Below are 25676 nucleotides of genomic sequence, written 5' to 3' on the forward strand. Positions count from 1 at the left end.
ATGCATGTGCCGCTTTGTGCACCTGGCTTTATGTGGGTATTGGACAATTGAACCTGGGTTATTAGAAGTGCCTTAACCACTGAGCCATAATCCTAGTTTCAGTTGACTTGTAAAGTAGTCGGTTTCCTTATGGATTTTTCATAAGTCCTTAGTTGTGGTTAGCCCTCTCCCCCACTCTCTCCCTTCCCCCCATCCCCACTCAGTATTCGGAGAAAAATGGAAGTTGAATGAATAACTTGTACAGCTGTAGTTCTCTTGATCCTCTGTAGTGTAAATGAAGAAAAAGCTGGGCATGGTAGCTCTAGCCTATCTTCCTGACTCAGGAGGTGGGGGTCTCGTGTGTGTCCATATAGTGACCCTGTCTCAGCTCAGAAAGAGAGGAGGGAAGGACCAAAGGAGCACAGGCGCTTTGCAGGGGTTGAATTGTTGGGTCTACTGGTAAGAGCGCCTCTCCCCCCAGCGAGACCCAGCTTGTCATACTGCTTCACCAGGTAGTGGTGATGCCTGGCCCTCCCTCCCGCGGTGTGAGACAGAGGCTCTTACTATCAATCTGTGCTTAACTTATTTACTTTGTGGCCTGCCTTCATTCCATTGTGGTGAAATTTCCAAGTGAGGGTTACTTTGGGCTGGCTCAGATTCCTAAGTACAGTTTCCCTTTGACAAAGGTAATTGGCCTGGTAAGATCCATTTCCTGTCAAGGGTGTAAGGAAAGTTTTGTCAGAGGGGATGGAAGGTTGGTTTTCAAAGTCCACATTTAGGTAAGTGTTACTTAGCAAAGTATGTGTTGAGTGAATTAACTTTTCTTCCTTTTCCTAACTGTCTTACCTCTTCAAAATCTCAATGCTACCTGGAATTTAAAAGCGTACGTTCAACTGGTGTTTGCTAGAATGAAGTTTAATCTAACCAACCTTGCTTGAGTATGCAAACATGCTTAAACTGGAATTCTAGATAAATTGTATTGTAACCCAAACATGTTTTATGTATGAATTGGATTCTGTGAAGGTTTTCTAATTAGCAGCTTAACCTTCCTAAAGAAAATATGAAATTTAGAAAATCTGTGCTCTTTTTCTTTCTTACTTTTTTTTTTTTTTTTTTTTGGTTTTTCGAGGTAAGGTCTCACTCTAGCCCAGGCTGACCTGGAATTCACTATGGAGTCTCAGGGTGGCCTTGAACTCACAGTGATCCTCCTACCTCTGCCTCCCGAGTGCTGGGATTAAAGGTGTGCGCCACCACGCCCAGCTTTGTGCTCTTTTTCTTTAAAAATTTGTTTAAAAGTAATTTATTTTCATTTGTATCTATGAACATGCCAGGGTCTCTGCTGTTACAGGTGAACTCCAGACGATTGTCCCACTTTTTTGTGCCCAGCTTACTGGGTAGTTTAGAAATTGAACCTGGGCCAGCACACTTTGCAAGCAAGCACCTTTAATCACTGAGCCATCTTTCCAGCCTCCTCCTTTTATTTTGAATCCACTGTGTACATGTTATTTTTTAACGGAAACTTACACGTTTCTTTATTTTAATAATGCAGCTAAACCAAGTTAACTTCCTAGTAAAAATGATCACCAGCAGTGATCTTTTCATCTTTCTTTATTTCCTCAAGCCTAAATAACATTTTAGTCTATCTCAACTAAGTAGAGTGAAATGAATGAAGTATTAGAGTTATTTATGTATTTTCTGTTGCCTTCTAGAGTGACTGGTTTTCTGCTTCCCGAAGTCATGTTTAATGACATTTCTGAATGTTTTTTTTTAGTCCTGAAGCTTTCTACTAGTAGTGAGCACTCTTAGTGTGCACAGAGACCCTCTGAGTTGCTTAGCATTTGACTTTTGTTAAGGACTGCACCGTTCTTTGCCTTCATTCATGACAACCAGTGACTTTTTACCGACCTGACAGGTCTTTTTCAGCCTTTACCCACTCATTAAACATGGGTAGGTAACCCTCAGCTACGCAGCAGCTGTCTGATCAGATTGTGTCCGTGCACATTTCCTGTTTCTCCTGACTGGACAAAGACTAGAAGAGATTACACTATCTCCGTTGCGGTTTCCACTGTCGCTAATTGGCATTAGGAGTTGGGTGTTTTGGGCTGCGGGGTGTAATTGGCACTGCTGCTCTTTGTGGTTCCGTGTCTGGGAAGAAGTCCACTGTGGAGGTGTTCATGGGCAAATTTGTGTTCTCATCATGTACTCATTGCCTGTAACCAACAATGCATTTTTCCTCTGACCTGAGGTAGGGTCTCGCTGTATCCTAGGCTGACCTGGAATTTACTATGTAGTCTCAGGCTGGCCTCAAACTAACAACAATCCTCCTACCTTGGCCTCTGGCTTTATGTGGATACTGGAGAATTGAACCAGGATCCTAGGTTTTAAAGGCAAGCTTAACCACTGAGCAATCTCTCCAGCTCTCATCACATTAATTTCTGTATGAGTGAACATTAGAGAGTGTGTGAGTGGAAAATTAATTAAACTTAGGCAATATACTTAGGCGTTTGGCTGATAATTTTGAAATTATAGTTTCTATATTTAACTTTTTAAAAAACTTTTTTTAACTTATTTGACAGAGAGTAAGAGGGAGGGAGGGGGAGAAAGAGTGCGCCAGGGCCTCCAGCCACTGCAAATGAACTCCAGACGCATACACCACCCTATGTATCTGGCTCACGTGGGTCCTGGGCAATAGAACCTGGGTCCTTTGGCTTTGCGGGCAAACACCTTGACCGCTAAGCCATCCCTCCAGCCCTAACTTTTTCTTTTTTGGTTTTCCAAGGCAGAGTCTCACTTTAGCCCAGTCTGACCTGGAACTCACTCTAGTTCCAGACTGGCCTTGAACTTAGCACATTCCTCCTTTCTGTGCTTCCTGAGTTGCTGGGATTAAAACCGTGTGCTGCATTTTTATTTATATTTATTTACTGTGGTATGGGGGTAGAGGGAAAGTGTGGGCTTGTCAGGGCCTGCTGCTGCTGCAAATTTAGAAGCTTGTGCCACTATGTATACTTGGCTTTGCCTGGGTACTGTGGAATTAAACTCTGGCCCAACAGGCGGGCAAGGAAGCACCTTTAACCCCTGAGCAGCCTGCCCAGCCCAAGGGATTATTTTATTCTTAATGACCCTCTTCAAAGTAAAGCCTTACATGAGGAATGAAGGGCATCTCTGTCTTTAGATGCTCTGTGAATAGTTATCCTGTCTACAGCTAGAGTGCTCTACAGGCTGATTAAAAAAAAAAAAGCAAAGTTTAGGTAATGCCTTATTTATCTATTTATTTTTTGAATATGGGCACTCCTCTCACCACTGCAGATGAAGGCCAAGACACAAGTGTCACTTTGTGCATCTGATGTGACTGGTTTCCGGGGTACTGGAGCTCAGGTCAGCAGGCTTTACAAGCAAGCACTCTTAACCACTGAGCCATCTCCTTAGCCCAGGAATGCCCTTTTCACATGTTACGCAGTAGGATATGGTTTTGCAGTGAAACTAGAGCTTTAACCAGGACCTGTACGTGTCCATTTCTCTCTTGAATAGGCATTTCTGCCTCTGTCTTGCATTGTAGCCTTGTTTTGGCGTCATTGCTCCCTAATGAATTCCCTCCTTAAACAGATATTAAAGAAAGGATGATTTCGGACTGAAGTTCAAATATGGAGGTTCTCCAGGTGAGACACCCAGGCATTTCTGTGTGGGAGGGAAGCACGGATAAAGGGACATGTCCTCTGAAGTACCAGTGAAGCTGCCAGGTGACGTGCTCACAGCTGGCTCTGACAGTGATTGCTGAGCACTGGTCCCTCCTGCCGGCTGCTCACCTCCATGGGCTCTTGCCACTCCTCCAAACAGTAACCTACATGCGGGGGTATGCCTTCTCCCCTTTAGGAGAGGACGGGTGTTCACCAGTGTGACAGAATGCTGTTGGCTCTGACCCCGCCAGCCTGAGCTCTGCGGTTTCGAGTTCGTTGCCCCTTGTGTGTTTTCAGATCTGACCCGGGGGCTTGCAGCACGTTTTGTTCCTCAGAGGTCATCTTGCCCTGCTTCAAATGGCAGCACATGGAGAAGCCACTTTTGAGGCTTCCAGCATGACAACCGGGCATCAATCACGCCAACTGTGTTTGGGATTTGTCAGCTCCTTTGTCTGCTTATTGTCTGGCTTTCAGTGTCTTCCCTGGGTGTCGTAAAGAGCTTTGTGTACCTTCTGCCTGCCTGTGCCTCCTCAGGGTGACTCTGCCTTTGTTCATCGCCTACTCAGACAGCCGCACGGGCCGCCGCACCCGCTGACCCGGCTGTCGTCTGCTGGCCGTGTCCTCCGCTGCAGGCGTTCTCGCTTCAGAAGGCCTTTCCTGGAGCTTTTCTTAACATTCCACCAAGTTTCAGTGTTTGGAGATGCACAGCATCTAGAAGGGGTATATGTGGGCATTACACTTTTGTAATATAGATGAGTAAACACAGGTAGGATAGTCAATGAAAAGGAAAACCAGTGCTTCATAGCTTTCACATATCAGATAAAAGGGTAGAATATATATATATATATTTATTTATTTATTTCTGAGGTAGGGTCTCACTCTAGCCCAAGCTAACCTGGAATTCACTATGTAGTCTCAGAGTAGCCTTGAACTCACAATGATCCTTCTACCAAGTTCTGGGATTAAAGGTGTGTGCCACCATGTCTAGCCTTACTTTTGGTTTTTGTATGTGTGGAGCGTATTATTATTTTTTAAATATTCCTCAGGCTATTTATGAAGGTATCTTTCAGAATGTTTACTATAGACTATATTTGCATTCATTAGTATTATTTTTTTGAGTCATGGTGTAAGTTGACCTGGGACTTATTCTGTAGCCTAGGCTGGCCTTGAACTCACATAGATTCTCCTATTTCAGCCTGGAATTAAAGGCATATGCCACACCCAGCATTTTCTTTATATGGACATTTTCCTCCCTTTCCCAGCACTCCGGAGGCAGAGGTTGGAGTATTGCTATGAGTTCGAGGCCACCCTGAGACTCCTTAGTGAATTCCAGGTCAGCTTGGGCTAGAGTGAGACCCTACCTCGATAAACAAAAACAAGAACAAAAAACCTAAAGATGCTTTAAAGTAATATTTATTTATTTACTTGAGGGGGGGGGGTGAGAGAGAGAGAGAGAGAATGGGCACGCCAAGGCCTCCAGCCTCTGCAGATGAACTCCAGATGCATGTGTCACATTGTTCATTTGGCTTATGTGGGTACTGGGGAATCAAACCTTAGTCCTTTCGCTTTGCAGACAAACACCTTAACCGCTAAGCCATCTCTCCAGTCCCCCCAAATGGCTTCTTCTTTTTTTTTTTTTTTAGTTTTTCAAGGTAGGGTCTTTCTGTGGCCCAGGTTGACCTGGGATTCACTATATAGTCTCAGGCTGGCCTCAAACTCACGGCAATCTTCCTGCCTTTGCCTCCCGAGTGCTGGGATTAAAGATGTGCACCACCACACCCGGCTTCCAAATGGCATTTGAATAAGTAGTACTATCAACTTTGTAACTTGAGTATAAATACCAAAATAAGGGATCGGCATTTATTCTATTTATTTATTTATTTTGTTTTCTCGAGGTAGGGTCTCACTCAAGCCCAGGCTGACCTGGAATTTACTATGGAGTCTCAGGGTGGCCTCGAACTCATGGAGATCCTTCTACCTCTGCCTCCTGAGTGCTGGGATTAAAGGCGTGTGCCACAACGCCAAGCTTATTCTTTTTATTTTTAATAATTAGTTCTTTCCTGACTGGAAATAGGTTTAAAAATTAGTTTTAAGGGCTGGAGAGATGGCTTAGCGGTTAAGCACTTACCTGTGAAGCCTAAGGACCACGGTTCGAGGCTCAATTCTCCAGGACCTATGTTAGCCAGATGCACAAGGGGGCACACGCGTCTGGTGTCTGAAGTTTGTTTGCAGTGGCTGTAGGCCCTGATGCGCCCATTCTCTCTCTCTGTCTCTCTATCTGCCTCTTTCTCTCTCTGTATGCACTCTCAAATAAATAAAAATGAACAAAAAATTTTAAAAAATTAGTTTTAAGACTCTTAACATTATCCAGACTTTAAAAAGTACTGTTTATCTACTTTTTCATTGCCCTATATTTAGTTGGTGTGTTTTTGTTTTTCTTTTGGTTTTTGGACATAAATACGTGAGTGTTTGCACTGAAAAATACCTGTTTATGAAAGGTTTTTTTTTTAAAAAAAAATCATTTGCAAGCAGAGACAGAGAGAGAAGAAAGACAGAGAGAGAATGGGAATACCAGGGCCTGTAGCCTTTGCAAACGAACTCCATATGCATCGGCCCCTTGTGCATCTATCTGGCTTATGTGGGTCCTAGAGAACTGAACCTGGGTTCTTTGGCTTCATAGGCCTTAATGGCTAAGTCATCTCTTCAGCCCTATGAAAGCTTTTAATAGCATAAACATGTATCAGTTATAGTGTGCAAAAGACGGGAATATTTTTATATTTGTTTGGAAATACAGAAAGGAAACAAAAATGCTAAGCTTTTAATAGAGGTTGCCTAATGAAATTGGGCATTTTCCCTTTTTTTTCTTTTCCCTCCAGTTTTTAAGTGTTCCATCTTAATGGAAAGTGTGGGCAGTCATGACGTAGACTTTGCGGTAAACTGGAACTGCCTTAGAAGGAAGAAACAGCAAATGGGACGGGGCATATTTACCTGCTGGACGGCTGCCTTGTCTGTCCTGCCTCCTGCCCGAAGAAAGTCCAGGCCTCGCCCAGAGCTTCGGTCACACATGGTGCTGATCTTCCCACACTCTGAGCCTACAGCCAGGCTCTCTGCTTCCTGGGCCTCAGGCAGGGCCAGGACCCTGGGGAGAAGAACCTTTCCTTGCTTTTCTCTAGGGGAGGTTTCTGTTTGTTTTCTGGAGGGGTGACCTTACTGATGCTACAGAAAACCCATTTTATCACGGAACTTCTGTCTTGTTCACTCATGCTAGGCATTTGGGATTTTTCTTTTAAACCACTGTAGGCCTTTTATTGGATTATTTATTTATTTTTTATTTAATTTATTTATTTATTTTGGTTTTCTGAAGTAGGGTCTCACTGTATCCCATGCTGACCTGGAATTCACTCTGTAGTCTCAGGGTGGCCTCGAACTCACAGCAATCCTCCTACCTCTGCCTCCCAAGTGCTGGGATTAAAGGCGTGCGCCACCACGCCCAGCCTTGGATTTTTTTTTTAAAGTATAGCTTTCAGATTCGTGTGATCCATGCTTGCACTTTAGAAAGTATCTCCTCCTCCCCCCCCTTTTTTTTTTGTCTGAGGAGTGACTACTCTTTGGATTCATATGTCAGCATTCTGATGGTCTCAGTTCCCTCACACTGTTTCCTGTATGGTTTGCTATGACACATCAGATTCTTTTTCTTCTTATGTGGGTCCTGGGGAATTGAACCCGGGTCCTTAGGCTTCGCAGGCAAATGCCATAACTGCTAAGCCATTTTTCCAGTCCCTAATTTTTCTTTTGGAAATTAGGCTTTTTAATATGTTATATGGTCCAAGGTCTTGAACATATCTTTCATCTTTTTCAAGGCTTGATTCCCCAGGACCCATGTTAGCCAGATGCACAAGGGCCGCATGCGTCTAGAGGTCCTTTGCAGTGGCTAGAGGCCCTGGCATGCCCATTCTCTATCTATCTATCTGCCTCTTTCTCTCTCTGTCTGTCGCTCTCAAATAAATAAATAAATAAATAAAATTAACTTTGTATCTGATGGGAATATGACCAATATGCAATAGCAATATGTCCCTACAGTAAAGTTCACAATTAATAAAATAAAATTTGAAAAAACTTTATTAAGCTTGTATGGTTTTGCATTTAGCTCTATGGTGTACTTTGAGTTAATTTTTGTGTGTTATATGTTTGTGGGTCAATGTTGTCTTATTTTGGGGGCTTCCCTGCATGGCCGTCTAGATGATGCAGCTATGTTAATGGCTTGTTTCTTCTTCAAGTTACCTGTGCCAAAATAAACCAATTAAGCAAACATGGATAGGTCTGCTTCTGGATACTAGCCAAAGGTCTGGCTACTGTTGCTTGATAGTAGATCTTGAAAACAGATATGGTAAATTTTCTAGGTGTGTTTAAAAAAAAAAAAAACAACAATAATAAACTACTCTGGTTATTCTAGATTCCCTTTTGTGTGTACATATAATACCAACTTGCCAAGTCCTACTCAAAACCCTGAAGTTCTTAAAATACAGTTTTTATTTACTCATTTGCAAGCAGAGATGAGAGACAGAGAATGGGTGGACCAAGGCCTCCTGCCTTGGCAGAGCTCTGACTTACGTGGATGCTGGGAAATTGAACCTGGGCTGTCAGGCTTCACAAGCAAGTGCCTTTAACCACTGAACCGTCTACCCAGAGGAGCATATGTGTCTTTTTTGTTGTTGGTTTGAGATGGTGTTGCTTACATATCCTGACTGCCAGCCTGGCATTTGACATCTTCCTGCCTTGACCTCCTGATGCTGTGATTACAGGTGCTGTGTTCTGCTCCTTCAACCTTGTGCTGAGGAATTTTGTGCTTGTTTTTTTTTTTAAATGGGATCATTTTTCTTAATATTACATCTTAGTTGCACATTTGATTTTAATACTTTAACCTTTTATACTATAATTTTGCTAAGTATACTATTACTTTCTAGATTTTTGTGTATATGCATGTGTGTATGTGGTTTGTGTGCACTCTTGTGGAGGCCAGAGGCCAACCTTGGATGTCATTTCTTCAGACACCATCCATCTGTGAGACAGTCTCTGTTGCCTGGAAACTTGCCACATAGGCTAGACTGCCATCTCCACACCCCTAGCACTGGGATTAAGAGTGCATGCTCCTATTGGAGGCATTTTTACTTGTGTTTTTAGGGTCAAACTCAAGTCCTCCGGCTTTCAAGGAGAGCACTTTACCAGTTAAGCTGTTTCCCCAGGTCTGTTTCCTAGATTTTCTGTGTAAAAACTTTATCATTTTCAAACAGAGCTTTTTTTTTTTTCATTTCTAGTCTTTATGCCTATTATTTTTTCCTCTTTTATTTTTTTTTTTCATCTTATACCAGTGACTACACCCTGAAGAATAGTGTTGGAAAGTCAAAGAGGATACTGTTATTTTATTCTTGTTCTCAGGTTGAAAATCTCTTCTTTAATTATTAACTCTGATGTTAGCTTAGGTCTTTTTGAACATGCCTCTTGAAGATACTTCCTACTAAACATGGTTTACAGAGGTGACCCCCCCCCCCCCCAGGGTCTTGCCCAAGCCCAGGCTAACATGGAATTCCTTCCATATGTAGTCTCAGGGTGGCCTCAAACACTTGGTGATCCTCCTACTGCTACCTCCCAAAGAGTGCTGGGATTAAAGGTGTGTGCTGGGCTGGAGAGATGGTTTAGTGGTTAAGTGCTCGCCTGTGAAGCCTAAGGACCCCGGTTCGAGGCTCTACTCCCCAGGACCCACGTTAGCTAGATGCACAAGGGGGTGCATGCGTCTGGAGTTTGTTTGCAGTGGCTGGAGGCCCTGGCACACCCAGTCTCTGTCGCTCTCTATCTGCCTCTTTCTCTCTCTCTCTGTCACTCTCAAACAAACAAACAAACAAGCAAACAAATAAATAAGTAAAGGTGAGTGCTACCACGTCACTCTTACAGAGGGCTTTTTATCATGACAAAATGGTGAGTTTTTGTCTATTTTTTTCAGAGTCTGGAAATGACCATAGGGACTTTATGCTTTATTCTGTCAATAAGATAAATTACATTAGTTGATTTTCATCCTTTTCATATACTATAGCAATTTAATTTTCAGTGTTTTGCAAGGACTCTGCATCTGTATTCACTCATGGTATTGCTCTGCACTTATTTTGTACTGTGAGGAACATTTGATCATATGGTTATGCTGACCTCAAAACAGGAGGTGGGCAGCAGGTGATTCCACTTGTTTGAAAATGTTTGCATCCTTTTGTGATGCTTCTTTTTGAATATTCTTGAATAATTTGTCTAATCCTTGCCAGTAGTTTTTCAAAGAAACAGATTTAAAATTTTCCCCTTTTATTTCTTTCATGTCTGTATACTTATTTCTTCCACTTGTCTTATTTGCATTCTCCCTCGCTTGTTTTTTTTTTTGAGGTTGGGTCTCACTCTGAGGCTGACTTGGAATTTACTATGTAGTCAGGGTGGCCTCGAACTCACAGCGATCCTCCTACCTCTGCCTCCCAAGTGCTGGAATTAAAGGCGTGTGCCACCATGCCCGGCTCATTCTTTCTCTTTTATTTCCCTCCTTCATTGCTTAAATTACTAACATGTGATTTAACTAATTGACTATTAGAATTAAATCCTCCCACCTCCCATCTGTCTCTTCTTTAGGTTTTCAGCATTCTGTGTTCCTTTATCTACTAACTCTTTGGTGATGTTTGTTTTTAAGTAATCTATCCACAATTTAACTGTATTTACCAAACCTTCCCTAGTCTGCCTCTTGTTAAGTGACATCATAGCTCTTGAAGTAGAATGAAGGTGTGCAGCTGTGCGAGTGAATTGTCTCCCTCGTGGACTTGTGCCGTGGCTGCCATGTCTATTGTATTTATGTTGAAACTCCCCTAGAGCTTGTGACAATAATAATTTCTGTATTGCAAAGATCTTCTTTAGTTAATGAAAATCTAAAGCTCTCTCTGAAGTTTTAAATGATTTTTTTATAGTTAATTTAATTTATTTATTTGAGAGCGAGCAAGCTCACGAGAGCCTCCAGCCACTGCAAACGAACTCCAGATGCATGTGCCACCTTGTGTTTCTGGCTAACGTGGGTCCTGGAAAATCAAACTGGGATCCTTTGACTTTGCAGGCAAACGCCTTAACTGATAAGCCTTCTCTCCAGTCCCCTTTAAATGTTTTTATTTATTTATTTGAGAGAGAGAAACACACACAGAGAAAGAGGCAGACAGAAGGAGCGTGTGTTTGGGCATGCCAGGGCCTCCGTCCACTGCAAAGGAACTCCACACTCATGTGCCACTTTGTGCAGCTGGCATTGCGTGGGTCCTGGGAAACTGGATGTAGACTGCCAGGCTTTGCCTTTAACCACCGAGCATTTCTGTGGCCTTGTACCAGGTTTTTTTCCTCTGCTGAGGACTTGTATATTCCTACTCCATTCGTTCATATTTACCTTTTCCTCATGAAAAGTAGGACTAATGGCTACTCTAAAGACGTGATAAAAGGCCTGGGGAGATGGCTTAGTGGTGAAGGTGTTTGCCTGCAAAGACGAAGGAACCCTGTTCGATTCTCTAGAACCCACGTAAGCCAAATATGCAAGGGGCTGCGTGCATCTGGAGTTCGTTTGCAGTGGCTGGAGGCCCTGGTGTGCCCATTCTCTCTATATCTCTCTGCCTCAAGTAAATGAATAAAAATATTTTAAAGATGTAATAATATCAACATTTTTGTCTTAGGAGTACCTATATGTTGTTTATGATTTTTAATATTTTGTTTTTATTTATTTGGGGGGCAGAGAAAGAAAGGCAGATAGAACAGGCCCGCCAGGGCCTCTAGCCACCGCAAATGCAGACGCATGCACCCCCTTGTGTATCCGGCTTACTTGGGTTCTGGAGAATTGAACCGGGGTCCTTCAGCTTTGCAGGCAAGCACCTTAACCGCTAAGCCATCTTTCCAACCCGATTATAGTTAATTTTTGAGAATTTGTCACATTTCTTACGTTGTGCATTGTAATCTAGTACCTGACAAGAAGCAACTCCAGAGCGTAAGGTTTATTTTGATTATTTCCGTTCCAGAGGAGATGGCAGGTCTTCGTAACTGGGAGAGCAGGAGTGCCAGGCTTCTGCACCCACTGTGCCCCCGGGCACGAGGCAGAGAAAGATGGAGGCTTGTGCTTAGCTCGCTTTCCCCTTTTTTATTCACTCTGGGACCCCAGGCTATGGAATGTACCGTACAGCCCATGTTTAGGGTGGGTCTTCCCACCTAAATTACTTCAATCTAGAAATTTCCCCACAGACATTCCCAGAATGATCTAGACCCTGCCAAGTTAGCAGTATCATTAACAATCCCTGTTTGTCAGGCGATTTGGATCTTACCCTGGATGTTGTGGTTTCACGCTGTGTGGGCGTCATGCTGCCATCACCCTTCACAGAAGGCTGTTGACCGGAGGTGTGCTCCCATGGGTGCCTGCTGGGGAGGCCTGCACCGCCAGTGGTGTTTTGGCTCTCACTTCAGTTTGCCATTTGCCTTGCACATCTGCAGGCCACATATGAGCTGACTAGTATTCACAGGCTTCGGGGGCCTTTGCCAGCTGCTGCTTCTGGTTTCTGCATAGCATAGTTGTTGTTCTGGCCCCAAAGACGGAGTTGTGGGGTTTGTTTGTTTTTTGGTGTTTTGTTCTCTGGGGCCTACCTTTGGGGAAAAATTCATAGAGAACGAAAAGGGGGAGACGTGATCTCCCTCTACATACAGCCTGCCTGCTTTTACTTCTTGCTTTCCTCAGTTTTCCCTTTTGTGCTTTGTGCAGAGATTTTTTTTATCTTATTTATTTCAGAGAGATAGAGAGAGAAAGAGGTAGATAAAGAGAGAGAATGGGTATGCCAGGGCCTTCAGCCATTGCAAACGTACTCTAGACACAAGTGCCCCCTTGTGCATCTGACTTACATGGGCTCTGGGGAATCAAACCTGGGTGCTTTGGCTTCACAGGCAAATGCCTTAACCACTAAGCAATCTCTCCAGCCCCAGGTTTTAGTTTTAATTTGTCATACAGAGGGGCTGAATGTGGCTTGAGCTGCTATAGCAGAGCTGGACTGTGACTTAAAAAAAATTTTTTTTTAAATTTATTTATAGGCAGAGAGAGAGAGAGAGAAAGAGAGAGAGGGAGAGGGAGGGAGAGAGAGAGAGAAACAGGCCATTCCAAGGCATAGTGTCACTGCAAACAAACTCAGCATCACTTTGTAAATACATGGGTACTGGGCAATCTCTGCTGCTCTTAGCTGTGACATTTAAACATCTTGTGTAGGGCTGGAGAGATGGCTTAGTAGTTAAGGTGCTTGCCTGCAAAGCCTAAGGACCCAGCTTCAGTTCCCTACTACCCACATAAGCCAGAAGCACAAGGTGGTGCATGTGTCTGGAGTTCATTTGCAGTGGCTGGAGGTCCTGGTGTGTCCATTTTTTCACGCTGCCTCTTTCTTTCTCTGTCTCTCAAATAAATACATAGAAAAGTAATCATATATACAAGATGATTAAATATTTTAAGATATAGTGGGTCTTTACAAATTATTTTTCAAGTTTAATAATACAACAGAGTCTACAGCCATATCACCCTGAACGTACATAATCGTATTGATGTCAGAAGCTAAGGAGGGTCAGGCCTGGTTCGTCCTTGGATGGGAGACTGCCTGGGAACAATACAACAGAGGCCAGATGTAGTGGTGCCCACCTCTAATCCCAGCACTGGAGAGGCTGAGGTGGGAGCATCATGAACTCAAGGCCAGTCCTGGACTACCTAGCAAGACCCCTGCTCCCCAAATAAAACTCACAGGTGTTTATAAAAATAAGGACAAGGGGTGGAGAGATGGTTTACCAGTTAAGGTGCTTGCCTGTGAAACCAAACGACCCAGGTTTGATTCCCCAGAGCCCACACAAGTCAGATGCTTAAGGTGGCACATGTGTCTGGAGGTTGTTTGCAGCGGCTAGAGGCCCTGGCATACCCATTCTCTCTCTCTCTGTCTGCTCTATCTCTCATAAGTAATAAATAAATAAAATATTCTATGAAGTAAAAATAAATAGAGGGACAAAACATCCTAAGCTGTGATGGTATAGCCCTGGGTTGTCTAGGAAACGGAATGCAAAAGGAGGTAGATTACTAGGGTAGAGTCATTTGCTCCATCTGCTCGCTGTGACTTCTGTGTGGGGTTCCCAGGAGCTAAGGAGAACCCAGCTATGACAAGTGTGGAAGGACTGGTGGTTAGCAAGAAGGTGTGGTGTAGTTTTCCAAACTCATTTAAATTATCATTTTAGTGTTGCATTGGCAAGTCTTGGAGGCACACTTTCATTCTCTCCTCAAGGTCATTCCATTTCTGGTTTTTGTTTTTGTTTTTGTTTTGGCGATCCTCCTACCTCTGCCTCCCAAGTGCTGGGATTAAAGGCATGTGCCACCATGCCTGGCTTTCATTCCGTTTTTATTAGATTTTATACTGATAGTCAGGACCACGGATCCTAAGAGAAGTGAGCTCGGTTGTCTGTGGAGGAGAGATGTTGGGCACAGGGTGGAGTCTGCCGTCCAGCTAGTTGTCTTTTAACTGAAGTAAGACGAAGGGGAAGTACATATGGCTATCAGAAGGACCAAAGGATAAAATTTAGTATAATTTTGGTCACAGTGAGCTGAAAGCTTTGTGGGAGGAGATCCACATTTCCTGTGATAGAGCAAAATGGTCCTGAGTGTCTTGTTAGGAACTGATGGTGGTTCTCTTTGAAGTGTGTTACTTTGCCCAGTTCTGACCCTCTCACAAGAGCTGAGAAGTATTTCAAATAAGGTATAAAATTATATCTATATTTATAAGTTAGGATGGTATACATTTTACAGTTTTACTTTCATAACTAAGTGACAAGAGTATATTAGCTTTATAACTTAAATTGAAGAGGACTTAGTCTCTGTTTGGTAACAAGTACTGCTTATTCTGTGAAGTTCATTTGAAATCCTCTCTAAAATAATGCTTCCTTGCTTTCCTTTGATTTTTATACCTATATTTCTAATTATTTTTGTTTTGTAGCTCTTAGAATTTTGGAAATTTATAGGGAATAAAATGCATCCATTTCTTCTAGATTTGCCACTTCATTGAATATCATACCAAACTGATTAGGGCTAAGGTGTAACTTTGTGGCAGAGTACTTGGCTAGCATGCATGAGGCACTGAGTTCAAGCACCAGCACCCCCTCCTCCAAAAATGAAGAAAACATGAACTCATTAGTTGTTAAGAAGAAAACTGAAAAATCAAAATTAGCAGCCATTTCCTAACAAATGTTAAATGAAATAGAAATCAAAGGAAACATATCTATATATGGTAGAGTGCCAAAATGCAAAAACCATGTTAGTATAGAACATGCTAAAAGTGTCACCATGAAAATCAAAGGAAATGCAAAAATTACTCTGTCACACTTACAACTCTCGTGTATACCTAGGCTTTGTCTTGGATTTGGCTAATCATAAAAGGCTGCATCCATTGGCTGGGTCTGCGGCTGCGCAGACTGTCGGCAGAGGTCTGGGCTTCGGGGTTCAGCTCTGGGTAGCTGGGGGGGCTAGAGGGGGGGGTTCCGGAAGTAGTAGAGCAGGTGCTCCGGGGTCCCCGATGCATCCCCGAGTGAGCGCGCGCTGTTTTCCTTATATGATCAGGCCCTGCGCGCCCAGTGCGGAGCCTGAGAGGATTATGACAACGTGGCCGGTGACGTGGGACCAGGGGACCTGGAGCGGGGAAGGAAGGGGTGAGGGTCAGGTGAGGCAGAGACGCAGGGAGGTTTAGGGGTGCCCTGGCCGACTCGCCGCGAGCCCTGCCGATGATGACGTGACCACTGAAAAAAAAAAAAAAAAAGGCTGCATCCTTTATTTCTAGAAGGTGGAGATCTGCTTACCGGCAGCATGATTGATTAGCCAGTAAGAAAGCAGTCGAGGGCTGGAGCCATCGCTCAGTGGTGCAAGGTGCTTGCTGGCACAGCCACTGCAGTGGCTTCTCAAGGGCATTGTCACGAGAAGTGGTGCTTCAAACCTGGGCTCTCAAGCCTCTGCTTGAGTGTGGTGGCTTGGTCACATAGGTATTCATGAATCTCCTCTTCTCCTAAAGGCCACCGTGATGAGAAGAAAGCAGAGAGGTGATAACTTATAAGGGAAAAAAATAACAGTAGAGGAAACAATACTGAAAGATTTTAACAGTTTTTCTCAAACCTTGAGGAGATGTAGTAGCGGTGACTGAGTTCACAGAGGGAGACGTGAGCTCAGTCCCTCCGGAGGTCAGTGGAGCGGGGCTGCAAGCCGGCTTGCCTGGAGATGGCTTCAGAGGCTTTTCAAGGCACAGGAGGGCGTTTTTAGCGGACCATGGCTCTCCTTGGTTCTGGGGAAGGAGGAGCAGCTGGAAGAGACAAGCTTGAGGATGGAGAGGGGCAGCAGGAGGTGGTCTGAACTTCAAGGGGTCGTGTATGAGACTGCACAGTGGTGTGTAGGATGCTCACTCCCCCCCCTCAAGTCCGCATGTTGGCATTGATAATGCCATGCCCTTGGCATCTTACCACAGACCTTTGGCCGGTGAGCAGCTTCCATCTGCACTGTCTTTGGAGGCATCCCAGGGGAAAGGCAGCGCAGTCCACCTGGCCCTCATACAGAAAGGCCTGTCCCGCCTCCTGCCTCCCACACAACCCTTAGGCTGGCCTTTCAGCGCCTCACTCCTAAGTGGAGAGGAGCCCCTGCAGGCATCAGGTGATGAGGAAAACCTCAAGTGGAAGAGAGACACCTCATCAACCAGCAAAGAAAGGATCCAGACAGACCAAATGATGCAAAATAAACAAGAAGATGGTTCAAGGCGTTTGTTTGAAAGCCTGACTGCCTGGGGTCAGTTCCCCAGTACCCCCATAAAAGCCAGATGCTCAAAGTGGCCCATGTGTCTGGAATTCACCTGCAGTGGCAAGGAGACCCTGGCATGCTCAGACTTTCTAATAAATAAACAGAATATTTTAAAAAGGTATGCCAGTTGTCTGCCACAGCCTTACAAAAGGGCAGAGTGGAGCTGGTGAGATAACCCAGGCGCTGAAGTGCCTACCTTGTCAGCCCCTGTATAGAAGCTGGGAGCTGAGGTGTATGCTTATAATCCCAGAACCAGGGAGGCGGAGGTGAGGCGGCTTCCTGGGGCTGGCTGGCCAGTCAGTCTAGCCTAAGTGGTGAGCTCCAGGCCAATGGGAAGCCATCTCAGAAGAGGTGAACAGCATTCCTGAGTGTGACACACCCAAGGTCCTCCACTGCACACTTGCATGCACACATGTCCACACACACCTTTTTTTTTTTTTTAAAGTTCAAGAACAAGAGGGAGCTTTTGGAAGTTCAACAAATGATGGGAAGAAATTGCACAGATTACAAATTAAAGTGTATTAGAGCAAGAGAGTATCATTTAAAAAATTATTTATTTGTAAGCAGAAAAAGATAGAGGGAGGAAAGAGGGAGGAGAGAGAGAAAGAGAATGGATGTATGTATCAGGATGTATGTATCAGCCACTGCAAGTGAACTCCAGGTGCATGCATTGCTTTGTGCATCTGGTCTTACATGGGGACCAGGGAATTGAACTCAGGTTGTTAGGCTTTGCAGAAAGGCGCCTTAAATCACCAAGCCATCTCTCCAGCCCTGTCACTTCTTATTTTTTTATTTTTAAAAGTTTTCCTTTATTTAAAGTTTGCATATGTTTTGTTTTGTAGCTTTCTTTTTTATTTCAAATTTTTATTAACAACTTCCATGATTATAAAAAATCTCCCATGGTAATACCCTCCCTCCCCCTACTTTCCCCTTTGAAACTCCACTCTCCATCATATCTCCTCCCCATCTCAATCTGTCTCTCTATTTTGATGTCATGATCTTTTGCTCCTCATATGATGGTCTTGCATAGGTAGTCTCAGACACTATGAGATCATGGATATCCAGGCCATTTTGTGTCTGGGGGGAGCACATTGTACGGAGTCCTACCCTTTCTTTGGCTCTTACATTCTTTCTGCTATCACTTTCTTTTTAAATTTAAATTTATCTTTTTTTGTTGTTATGTTTTTTGAGATCATGTCTCATTATTAGGTCCAAAACTTAGTATCTAACCTAAACTGGCCTTGAGTTTAATCCTCCTACTGCTTCTGGAGTGCTAGATTTCTATTGGCATGTGTTTCCATGCCCAGACAAATTTGTCTACAAATTAAAACGTACATATTTTTATTAGTGAAAGAGAAAGAGTAGGCAAGCCAGGGCCTTCTGCCTCTTCAAGTTAGTTCAAGTCACATCTGGTTTTATGTGGGCACTGGGGAATTGAACCCAGGCTGACAGGCTTTGCAAGCAAGTGCTCTTAACAGATGAGCCATTTATGCAGCCCCTAAAATTTTAAAAATATTTTATTTGCAAGCATAGTGAGGAGAGAGAGGGGGGAGAGAGAATGGACACTCCAGGGCCTCTAGCCACTGTAAATGGACTCCACATACATACACCACGTTGTGTGGGTATTGGGGAATTGAACCCAGGTCATTAGGCTTTGCAGTCATGTGCTTTAACCACAGAACTATCATCTCTCCAGCCCTAAAAATTTTCATCTAAACATTTTGTAGTCCTTTACTACTATGCGCTCTTACTTTGTTTCATGTGTTTGGTATTTTGGGCAGCCTTACTGTATTGCTGTTTCTCATAATCTTTTAAAGTTTTATTCCTTTTTTTTGAGACAGGTCTTCATGTAGCCCAGGCTGGCCTTGGTCTTACTGGAGGATGACTTTGCACTCCTGTCTCTACCTCCCATGCACTAGAATTACAGATGTGTGTCTCTATCTTAAGTACTTTCCCATAATCTTCACAGAACAAGTCTTACAAAGCTTTTCTTGGGTGGAACCAGGCTCTGGTACTTGTTGCCCTGCTCTAATCACTTCCTCTGACTTTGCTTTCATCACCTGTAACATGGAGTGTTAATAGTCTACCTGTTTCATCAGGCTGCTTGGGGAATAAAAAGTTGCTGGTCTTAGTACAATGTGAAGCTTACACTAAGAGCTTAATAAAAGAGGGCAGATATGTGGGTATATGTAGATGGTTACCAAAAGAGTTGGTTAGAGAAGCTTCTGTTTGCCTTGGGCAGAGGTAACTGCAGAGACTCTCAAAGTGCCGAGAATAAGGACCTATTGACTGACTGCTCTACCTTAGTGGGACGTCTTGGGGAACATCGCAGAAGAAGGGTCGGAAACAATATAAAGCTGGAGGAAGGGGCAGGGGAGTGGCATTGTATGCTGTCTTCCGGGCATGACTTGGCAGTTGTACTCTTGAACTCACAGTAGCTATGACTACCTGTGTCAGATTGAGCCTGTGAGTATCATGTCATGGAACAGGGAGGAGCTTGTGAATACTCACCCCTCCCTGAGGATCTATACTCAGTTAATGATTGGCGGGGGACAGGAAAACATTTTCTTCAATGGTATAGCCACGGTAAGGTTCCAGCAAACAACTCCTCACCTCTTTTCCCAATAAATAACCCTGGTGGGACTTACTGGGTCATAAAAAGAAAAGAAAAAGGTGACGCCGAGCGTGGTTGGACATGCCTTTAATCCCAGCACTTGGGAGGCAGTGGTAGGATCACCTTGAGTTCAAGGCCACCCTGAGACTACATTGTTAATTCCAGGTCAGCCTGGACCAGAGTGAGACCCTACCTTGAAAAAGCAATATATATATATATATATAAAAGAAAGGTGAGGAGAGGAGAGGAGAGGAGAGGAGAGGAGAGGAGAGGAGAGGAGAGGAGAGGAGAGAGACAGGGGAGGAAAATGGTCAGAGAGCTGGTTGAGCAGTCCAAGTTTGATTCTCCAGCACCCACATAAAGCTAGATTTACAGAGTGGCACATGCATCTGGAGTTTGTTTACAGGGGCAAGAGGCCATGACACATCCATGCTTTCTCTCCACCTCTAATAAATGACTACAATTTTTTTTAAAACAAAAAGAAACTACAAGAGGCACAAAGCACTAGCTGGGATCGATGGGTGGGAAAGGTTCAAGAGAGGGCAAGGGGCTTGATATGATAAAAATACATTATATACATGTAGGAAAGTGTCATAAAGAAACCTGTTGTGTATAATTTTTATGTGCTAATAAAACTCATTTTCAAAAGGTAACTGATGCCTCTCTGCTGACCTAACAGGTTGTCCTGAGCTGATGGTGTCACTCACCCCACTGAATGCTCATTGCTAAGTCCTCAGCCTTCCTCATTAGCCATCATTGTAACTGCACCAAGAATAATTCATACATAAAAGTAGTGAATATAAACCCTTCATTTTCATTGACCTATCATTTGCAGAGGCGTATTCTTGAATTCTGATAATCAAGAACCCTATGTCAGTGTGTTTATAAGCCCAAAGCTTTCATACACTTACATGTTGCCTTTTAATTACAGGCGTCGATTAGCAAGGTGAAAGTAACAGAACCATGGCTCAGTTTCCGACACCTTTTGGTGGTAAGTTTTTGGAACTTTTCTTCCTTTATGTATGATGGGACAAACTTTATAGGCCTATTGTGATAGGAAATAGCAAGTAACTAAGTAGCATGAAAGCAACTGGGCATCTGCTTAGTAGTTGAAGTGCCAACTTAACACTCAAGGGGCCCTTCTTCAGGACCACCAGGACAAATTAATTAAAAGTTGATTAAAAAAAAAGTTGAGGGCTGGAGAGATGGCTTAGTGGTTAAACGCTTGCCTGTGAAGCCTAAGGACCCCGGTTCGAGGCTCGGTTCCCCAGGTCCCACGTTAGCCAGATGCACAAGGGGGCGCACGCGTCTGGAGTTCGTTTGCAGAGGCTGGAAGCCCTGGCGCGCCCATTCTCTCTCTCTCCCTCTATCTGTCTTTCTCTCTGTGTCTGTCGCTCTCAAATAAATAAATAAATAAATAAATAACCCCCCCCCAAAAAAAAAGTTGAGAGAATTCCATGACCAAACCCCATGTATTCTGTCAATGTCAGCCAGAGCTCAGGTTATTTCAGTATGTATATCTAAAAAGAAGAAACAAGTTGGAGACATAACTACAGTACCATTATCACATCTGTAAAGATGTATACTTATGTTATCACACCTATGAATTTTACATTATAACCCTATTTCTCAGATTGTCTTTAGGTAGTTTTTGTCCTTTTTGTCGTTTAGCCTGGGTCTAAATAAGCTGCACACATCGCAGGTAGTTGTGCGGCTCCCAAGTCGGAGTTCACACGCTCCTCCCCCATCCGTTTTCCTGTGGCTGCCACGGCATCTGCCGCTACACCAGACAGTTCACTGTTGAACTCAGTCTCTTCTTTTACAGATCCTGCATTTGAAGCTTGGCATTTTCAGTTTACTTTATCTGTTTGAAGCATACCATTCTGTATAAGATGTAGTTTTTGGCATTTTATTCCTGATTTGTAGCGTTTTTTTCTGGTGGGTCAACCTGGGCCCTGGTGCCAGCAAGGGATGTTCTGTGTCCCTAAGTTAAAGCTTCACTGTGTCTTTACAAAAGAAAATGTCTCATGTTAACAGAATGTTCTTGGCTCTGCTGGAGGTACATCTGTGTTGGGGTGCTTGCTGACTTGTAGGCTGAGACTCTAGGTTCAATACATTGCTCTCTGCAGCTGTCGAATCTAGTTGTTATAAAGAGAGTAAGAAGATAAGCAGGTGTGGTGGTGCGCACCTTTAATCCCAGGGTGAGGAAGAGGATGGCTGTGAGTTCAAGGCCAGCCTGGGGTTGCACAATGAATTCTGAGTCAATCTGGGCTAGAGTAAGACCCTACCTTGGAATAAAAGAAAAAAAAAGGACATCCAGTGTGATCTTAGTTCATGTATAAACATCTATCTAATTGAATTCCAGGACAGCTGGAGACTTCAAGATATATATTCTGTTTTATTTTGTAGTTGCGGGCATTTTTTTTGGCTGCTGCCTTATTTACTGTATGGTTTAATTTTTTTAGAAGAACCATTTTTAATTTTTCATTCATTTGACAGAAAGATTGAGAGAGAGAGAGGAATGGGCGCACCAGGGCCTCCAGCCACTGCAAATGAACTCCAGACGTGTGCGCCCCCTAGTACATCTGGCTAATGTAGGTCCTGAGGAGTTGATTCTGAGTCCTTTGGCTTTGCAGGCAAATGCATTAACCGCTAAGACATCCCTCCAATCCTGGTTTAATTTTTTATTATTGCTTATATTCCAATCGTGAATCCTGACAGCAATAAAAGTCCTTCAGTCTCAGGCACCATGTTACCCCCACCATGTGCCAAAGGGCTGGGCACATAGAATGTTCATTATGTTTTCTAGTGACTGAATGGATCCCATGTATAACTGTTATTTATACTTGACTTGTAGAGAGGGAGGTGTGAAGTTTAAGCATTCTGTTGTACATAGTCACACTTTGTACAAAACTTATATGCTGTGTGATTTGAACTTTGGGGCAATGGTTAGCCTTTTGAAAGCTTTCTGTATCTGTCTTTTAGAATTACTGGAGTGAGTTTTTTTGTTGTTGTTGTTTATTTATTTATTTGAGAGAGAGAGAGAGAGAGAATGGCTGCGCCAGGGCCTCCAGCCACTGCAAACGAACTCCAGACGCGTGCGCCCCCTTGTGCATCTGGCTAACGTGGGTCATGGGGAATTGAGCTTCAAACCATGGTCCTTAGGCTTCACAGGCAAGCACTTAACCACTAAGCCATCTCTCCAGTCCCTGGATGAGTTTTTGAGGAAGACTGAGGACTAAAGTGAGCAAATCTCAGGAGTTAGTTGACATCTGGTCAAACTAAATTGAAGAAAATCCTGAATCCCATTTCCTTTGGTCATTTTAAAATATATTTTTAATCTGTTTTAATTTTTACATTTATTTATACCCTGTTGCTTAATTTTATATGAATAAATGATTAATTGACTATGTCTTCATGTAATGCTACTGGGAGGGTGTTAGAACAAGTTTTTAAATAGGAATTTGTGCTATTGTTTTGTACTGCTAACTCTTATTTTTTGAACATTAAATGCAAATCTTTCAAGGGCAAACATGTTAACTCATCAAACTGCTTATAACACGTTGATAGAACTTAAAATGCTGTGAAGATCATGTGTTTGAACATCTTGTTTCTTTTGCTGAATGACTTAACTGTCTTTTCTTTGGCCTGTAGGCAGCCTGGATATCTGGGCCATAACTGTAGAGGAAAGAGCGAAACATGATCAGCAGTTCCATAGTTTGAAGCCGATATCTGGATTTATCACTGGTAATGCTGTTGATATTTTTACTTTCTTAGCAGTAGTGGATATATGTCTGTGGAAATTGGTTATTCAAGGCAGAGGTAGGCAGCCATGATTAATGGAACGTTTTTATTTTGCCTTAATCTTGAGCCAATATTTTTATGACTGCTTTTCTTCTAACAGGTTTAAGCCACATTTGCAGTCCTTCATGAATGTTAAGCCACTTGTTTAGGTCCTCTCATTACTGGTGGGAATTGGTTATGATCAAAATAGGTTCAGACCCTGGCTCTAGAGTTAAAATTCTGATCTTGACTGCCTTGGGAAATCATTAACACTTTTTTTTAAAAGGGTTTAATTGTTATTGCTCAGAAAGTTCTTTCTGTACTTTGCATTTTCTGTGATCTTTGCTGTCTGATTCCTGCAGGAATTCACAGCAGGAAAAAATGGGATCTTGATTTCCTGGGGAAATGTTTACAGCAGAGCTTCCTTTAGTTTACTAATTGTTCATCAATGATAGGGTTCTTTGGGTCATTGTTGCCTGCTCTCTGTAAATATCAGCTGTGTCAGAATTGGGAATGTAGGTTCTGGGGACTGGGCTGGCCTGGAAGTTACTTGATGCCAGGTTAGCCTGTTAGTCCTCCTGCCTCAACCTGAGCACTGAGGTTTGAGGTTTGGTGCTCCCACACCCAGCTAAGAAGCAGTGGGGGTTTGATTAAAGTGTCCCCCATAAACTTAGGTGTTCTGAACATTAGGTTCCCAGCTGGTGACAATTTGGGAATTGAATCCTTCTGGAAGCAGTGTATTGTTGGTGGTGGGCTTATGGGTGTTAGAGCCATCTTCCCTTTGTCAGTGTTTGGCACACTCTCCTGCAGCTGTTGTCCACCTGATGCTGGAGGTAATGTCCACCCTCTGCTCATGCCATCATTTTCCCTTGTCATCATGGAGCTTCCCCTCAAGTCTGTGAGGCAAAATAACCCCCTCTGGCAGCAGTGTGGACCTGACTGCTCCAGAAGCTGTGTTTTCTTTCTTTTTCTAAAGAGAGCATGGCTCCCCAGTTGTTTCTTTAAAAAAATTTTTTTAATTAATTAATTAATTTATTTATTTGAGAGCGACAGACACAGAGAGAAAGACAGATAGAGGGAGAGAGAGAGAATGGGCGCGCCAGGGCTTCCAGCCTCTGCAAACGAACTCCAGACGCGTGCGCCCCCTTGTGCATCTGGCTAACGTGGGACCTAGGGAACCGTGCCTCGAACCGGGGTCCTTAGGCTTCACAGGCAAGCGCTTAACCGCTAAGCCATCTCTCCAGCCCCCCAGTTGTTTCTTAAGGACTGCCGGGCATGTGCTTTGTCATTGCCTTAGTTCTTTCCATCATAACAAAATACCCGATAGAATGGAGTTTAAAAGGGAAAGGTTAATTTTGGCCCACAGTTTCAGTTCAGCACTGATTGGTCTTAATCCTTTGGGCCTAGTGACCCAAGATCTTTTTCACTGTGCCCTACCTCCCAAAGGTTCCACCACCTCTGGATGGTATCAAGCTGTGGGCTAAGCCTTTGGGGAGGGCATAGAGCAGTCACAGTGGACAGCTAGCGTCTAACTGGCCACAGATTGAATTGGGCAGTTTGTCTTTGCCAACTCTCATGGATCCATTTTAATCTTTAAAGGCTTACCATTTGACTTATGGTCATTTGTAGTCATAGGATTACCGGCCTCTTACTTTTGTAAGTTGCTGTAAGAGGATTTCTGTCACCTGTTGTTTGTTTTCTGAAATGTGTTTCCCTTAATTTACAGGTGATCAAGCAAGGAACTTTTTTTTTCAATCTGGGTTACCTCAACCTGTCTTAGCACAGATATGGTAAGTTGGAATTTGACTTAAGCAGAATATAAAATAACACAGTGTGTAGTTGTGTTTATTTGGAAATGTGATTTCTTATGTAGAAGGAGAACATGGAACTCTAGTCTGGAATATTCTGTTACTTCTTAGAGAAATACTTCTGAAAAGAGTATTACAGTGGCAGTGCTGGGCAGAAAAGTTCAATTTCCAGCTAGAATAGCTGAATTTTGACAGTTTCTCACTAATAGCTTTGGCTCTATTATACTATTCACACTTATTTGAATGCCCCACCTTCCCTCCTTTATAATGGGATTATGATTTGACTTTTATAGGGGAAGAATCATTATGGTTTGGAAATGACTCATGTATTGCAATAGGACACACGGCAGGTGCATAATTGCTGATCCCGTGGCTGAGGAACACAAGCAGACGTGTCTTTTAAGCCACGGGAAAGAGCATGCATAAAAAGGTGGAAAAGTAGTTCTCGTTGTAGGTTCCCAGCTTGAGGAGCCTTGCTGAATTCTCTTGCTCTTCTGTCTGTTGGACTAAAAAGCCATGTTTTCCCATGTGCTGCTCTTCCCATTAATGCTTCCTTTCCCCAAGTTTGTTGGTATTGTGGAGGCCACTTTCTATAAGGCAAGAACAGAGGATTTGTAGTCACACTTCTGTCTTTGTGTTCCAGCTGCACCATTTCTCTTTCTGTGGTTTGAAACATCTGTTACCCTCTTGGAGCTTAGTGTTTTTCAGTCTCAAGATTGGGAAGGCTTGTGTTTTCGTAACAAGTCATTGAAGATTAGCACAGCAGTTTGTCAAAGGTTTAGTATGTGGCTTGACACACAATATGAGAAGCCCTGAAAGCAAAATCCAGAAAGGTAGTTAGTTGTATCGGAGCCTGGATATTCTACATGACTAAATTCCTAACTAATTACTTATCCCCTTTCATGACCAACCTCTTTTTATTAATTTATTTT

The 25676-nt window shown here is 43.3% G+C and overlaps 1 protein-coding gene and 1 non-coding gene across 10 annotated transcripts in view; both read left to right on the top strand.

Moving 5' to 3' along the window:
* Itsn1 (intersectin 1) overlaps window positions 1-25676 on the top strand; it is a 227127-nt gene that overhangs the window by 38344 nt on the left and 163107 nt on the right. For all 9 annotated transcript variants that reach the window (XM_004654454.2, XM_045150359.1, XM_045150358.1 and 6 more), the window contains exons 2-4: window positions 20085-20144; window positions 22808-22900; window positions 24663-24726. In XM_004654454.2, coding sequence (XP_004654511.2) covers window positions 20117-20144; window positions 22808-22900; window positions 24663-24726 — 185 coding nt within the window. In that variant the 5' untranslated portion in view covers window positions 20085-20116. The remainder of the gene's footprint in view (window positions 1-20084; window positions 20145-22807; window positions 22901-24662; window positions 24727-25676) is intronic.
* Window positions 15264-15396, top strand: LOC123461348. The gene has a single exon (XR_006637634.1).

The sequence above is a fragment of the Jaculus jaculus genome, chromosome 5 (genome assembly GCF_020740685.1).
Source record: "Jaculus jaculus isolate mJacJac1 chromosome 5, mJacJac1.mat.Y.cur, whole genome shotgun sequence".
Taxonomy (NCBI): Eukaryota; Metazoa; Chordata; class Mammalia; order Rodentia; family Dipodidae; genus Jaculus; species Jaculus jaculus.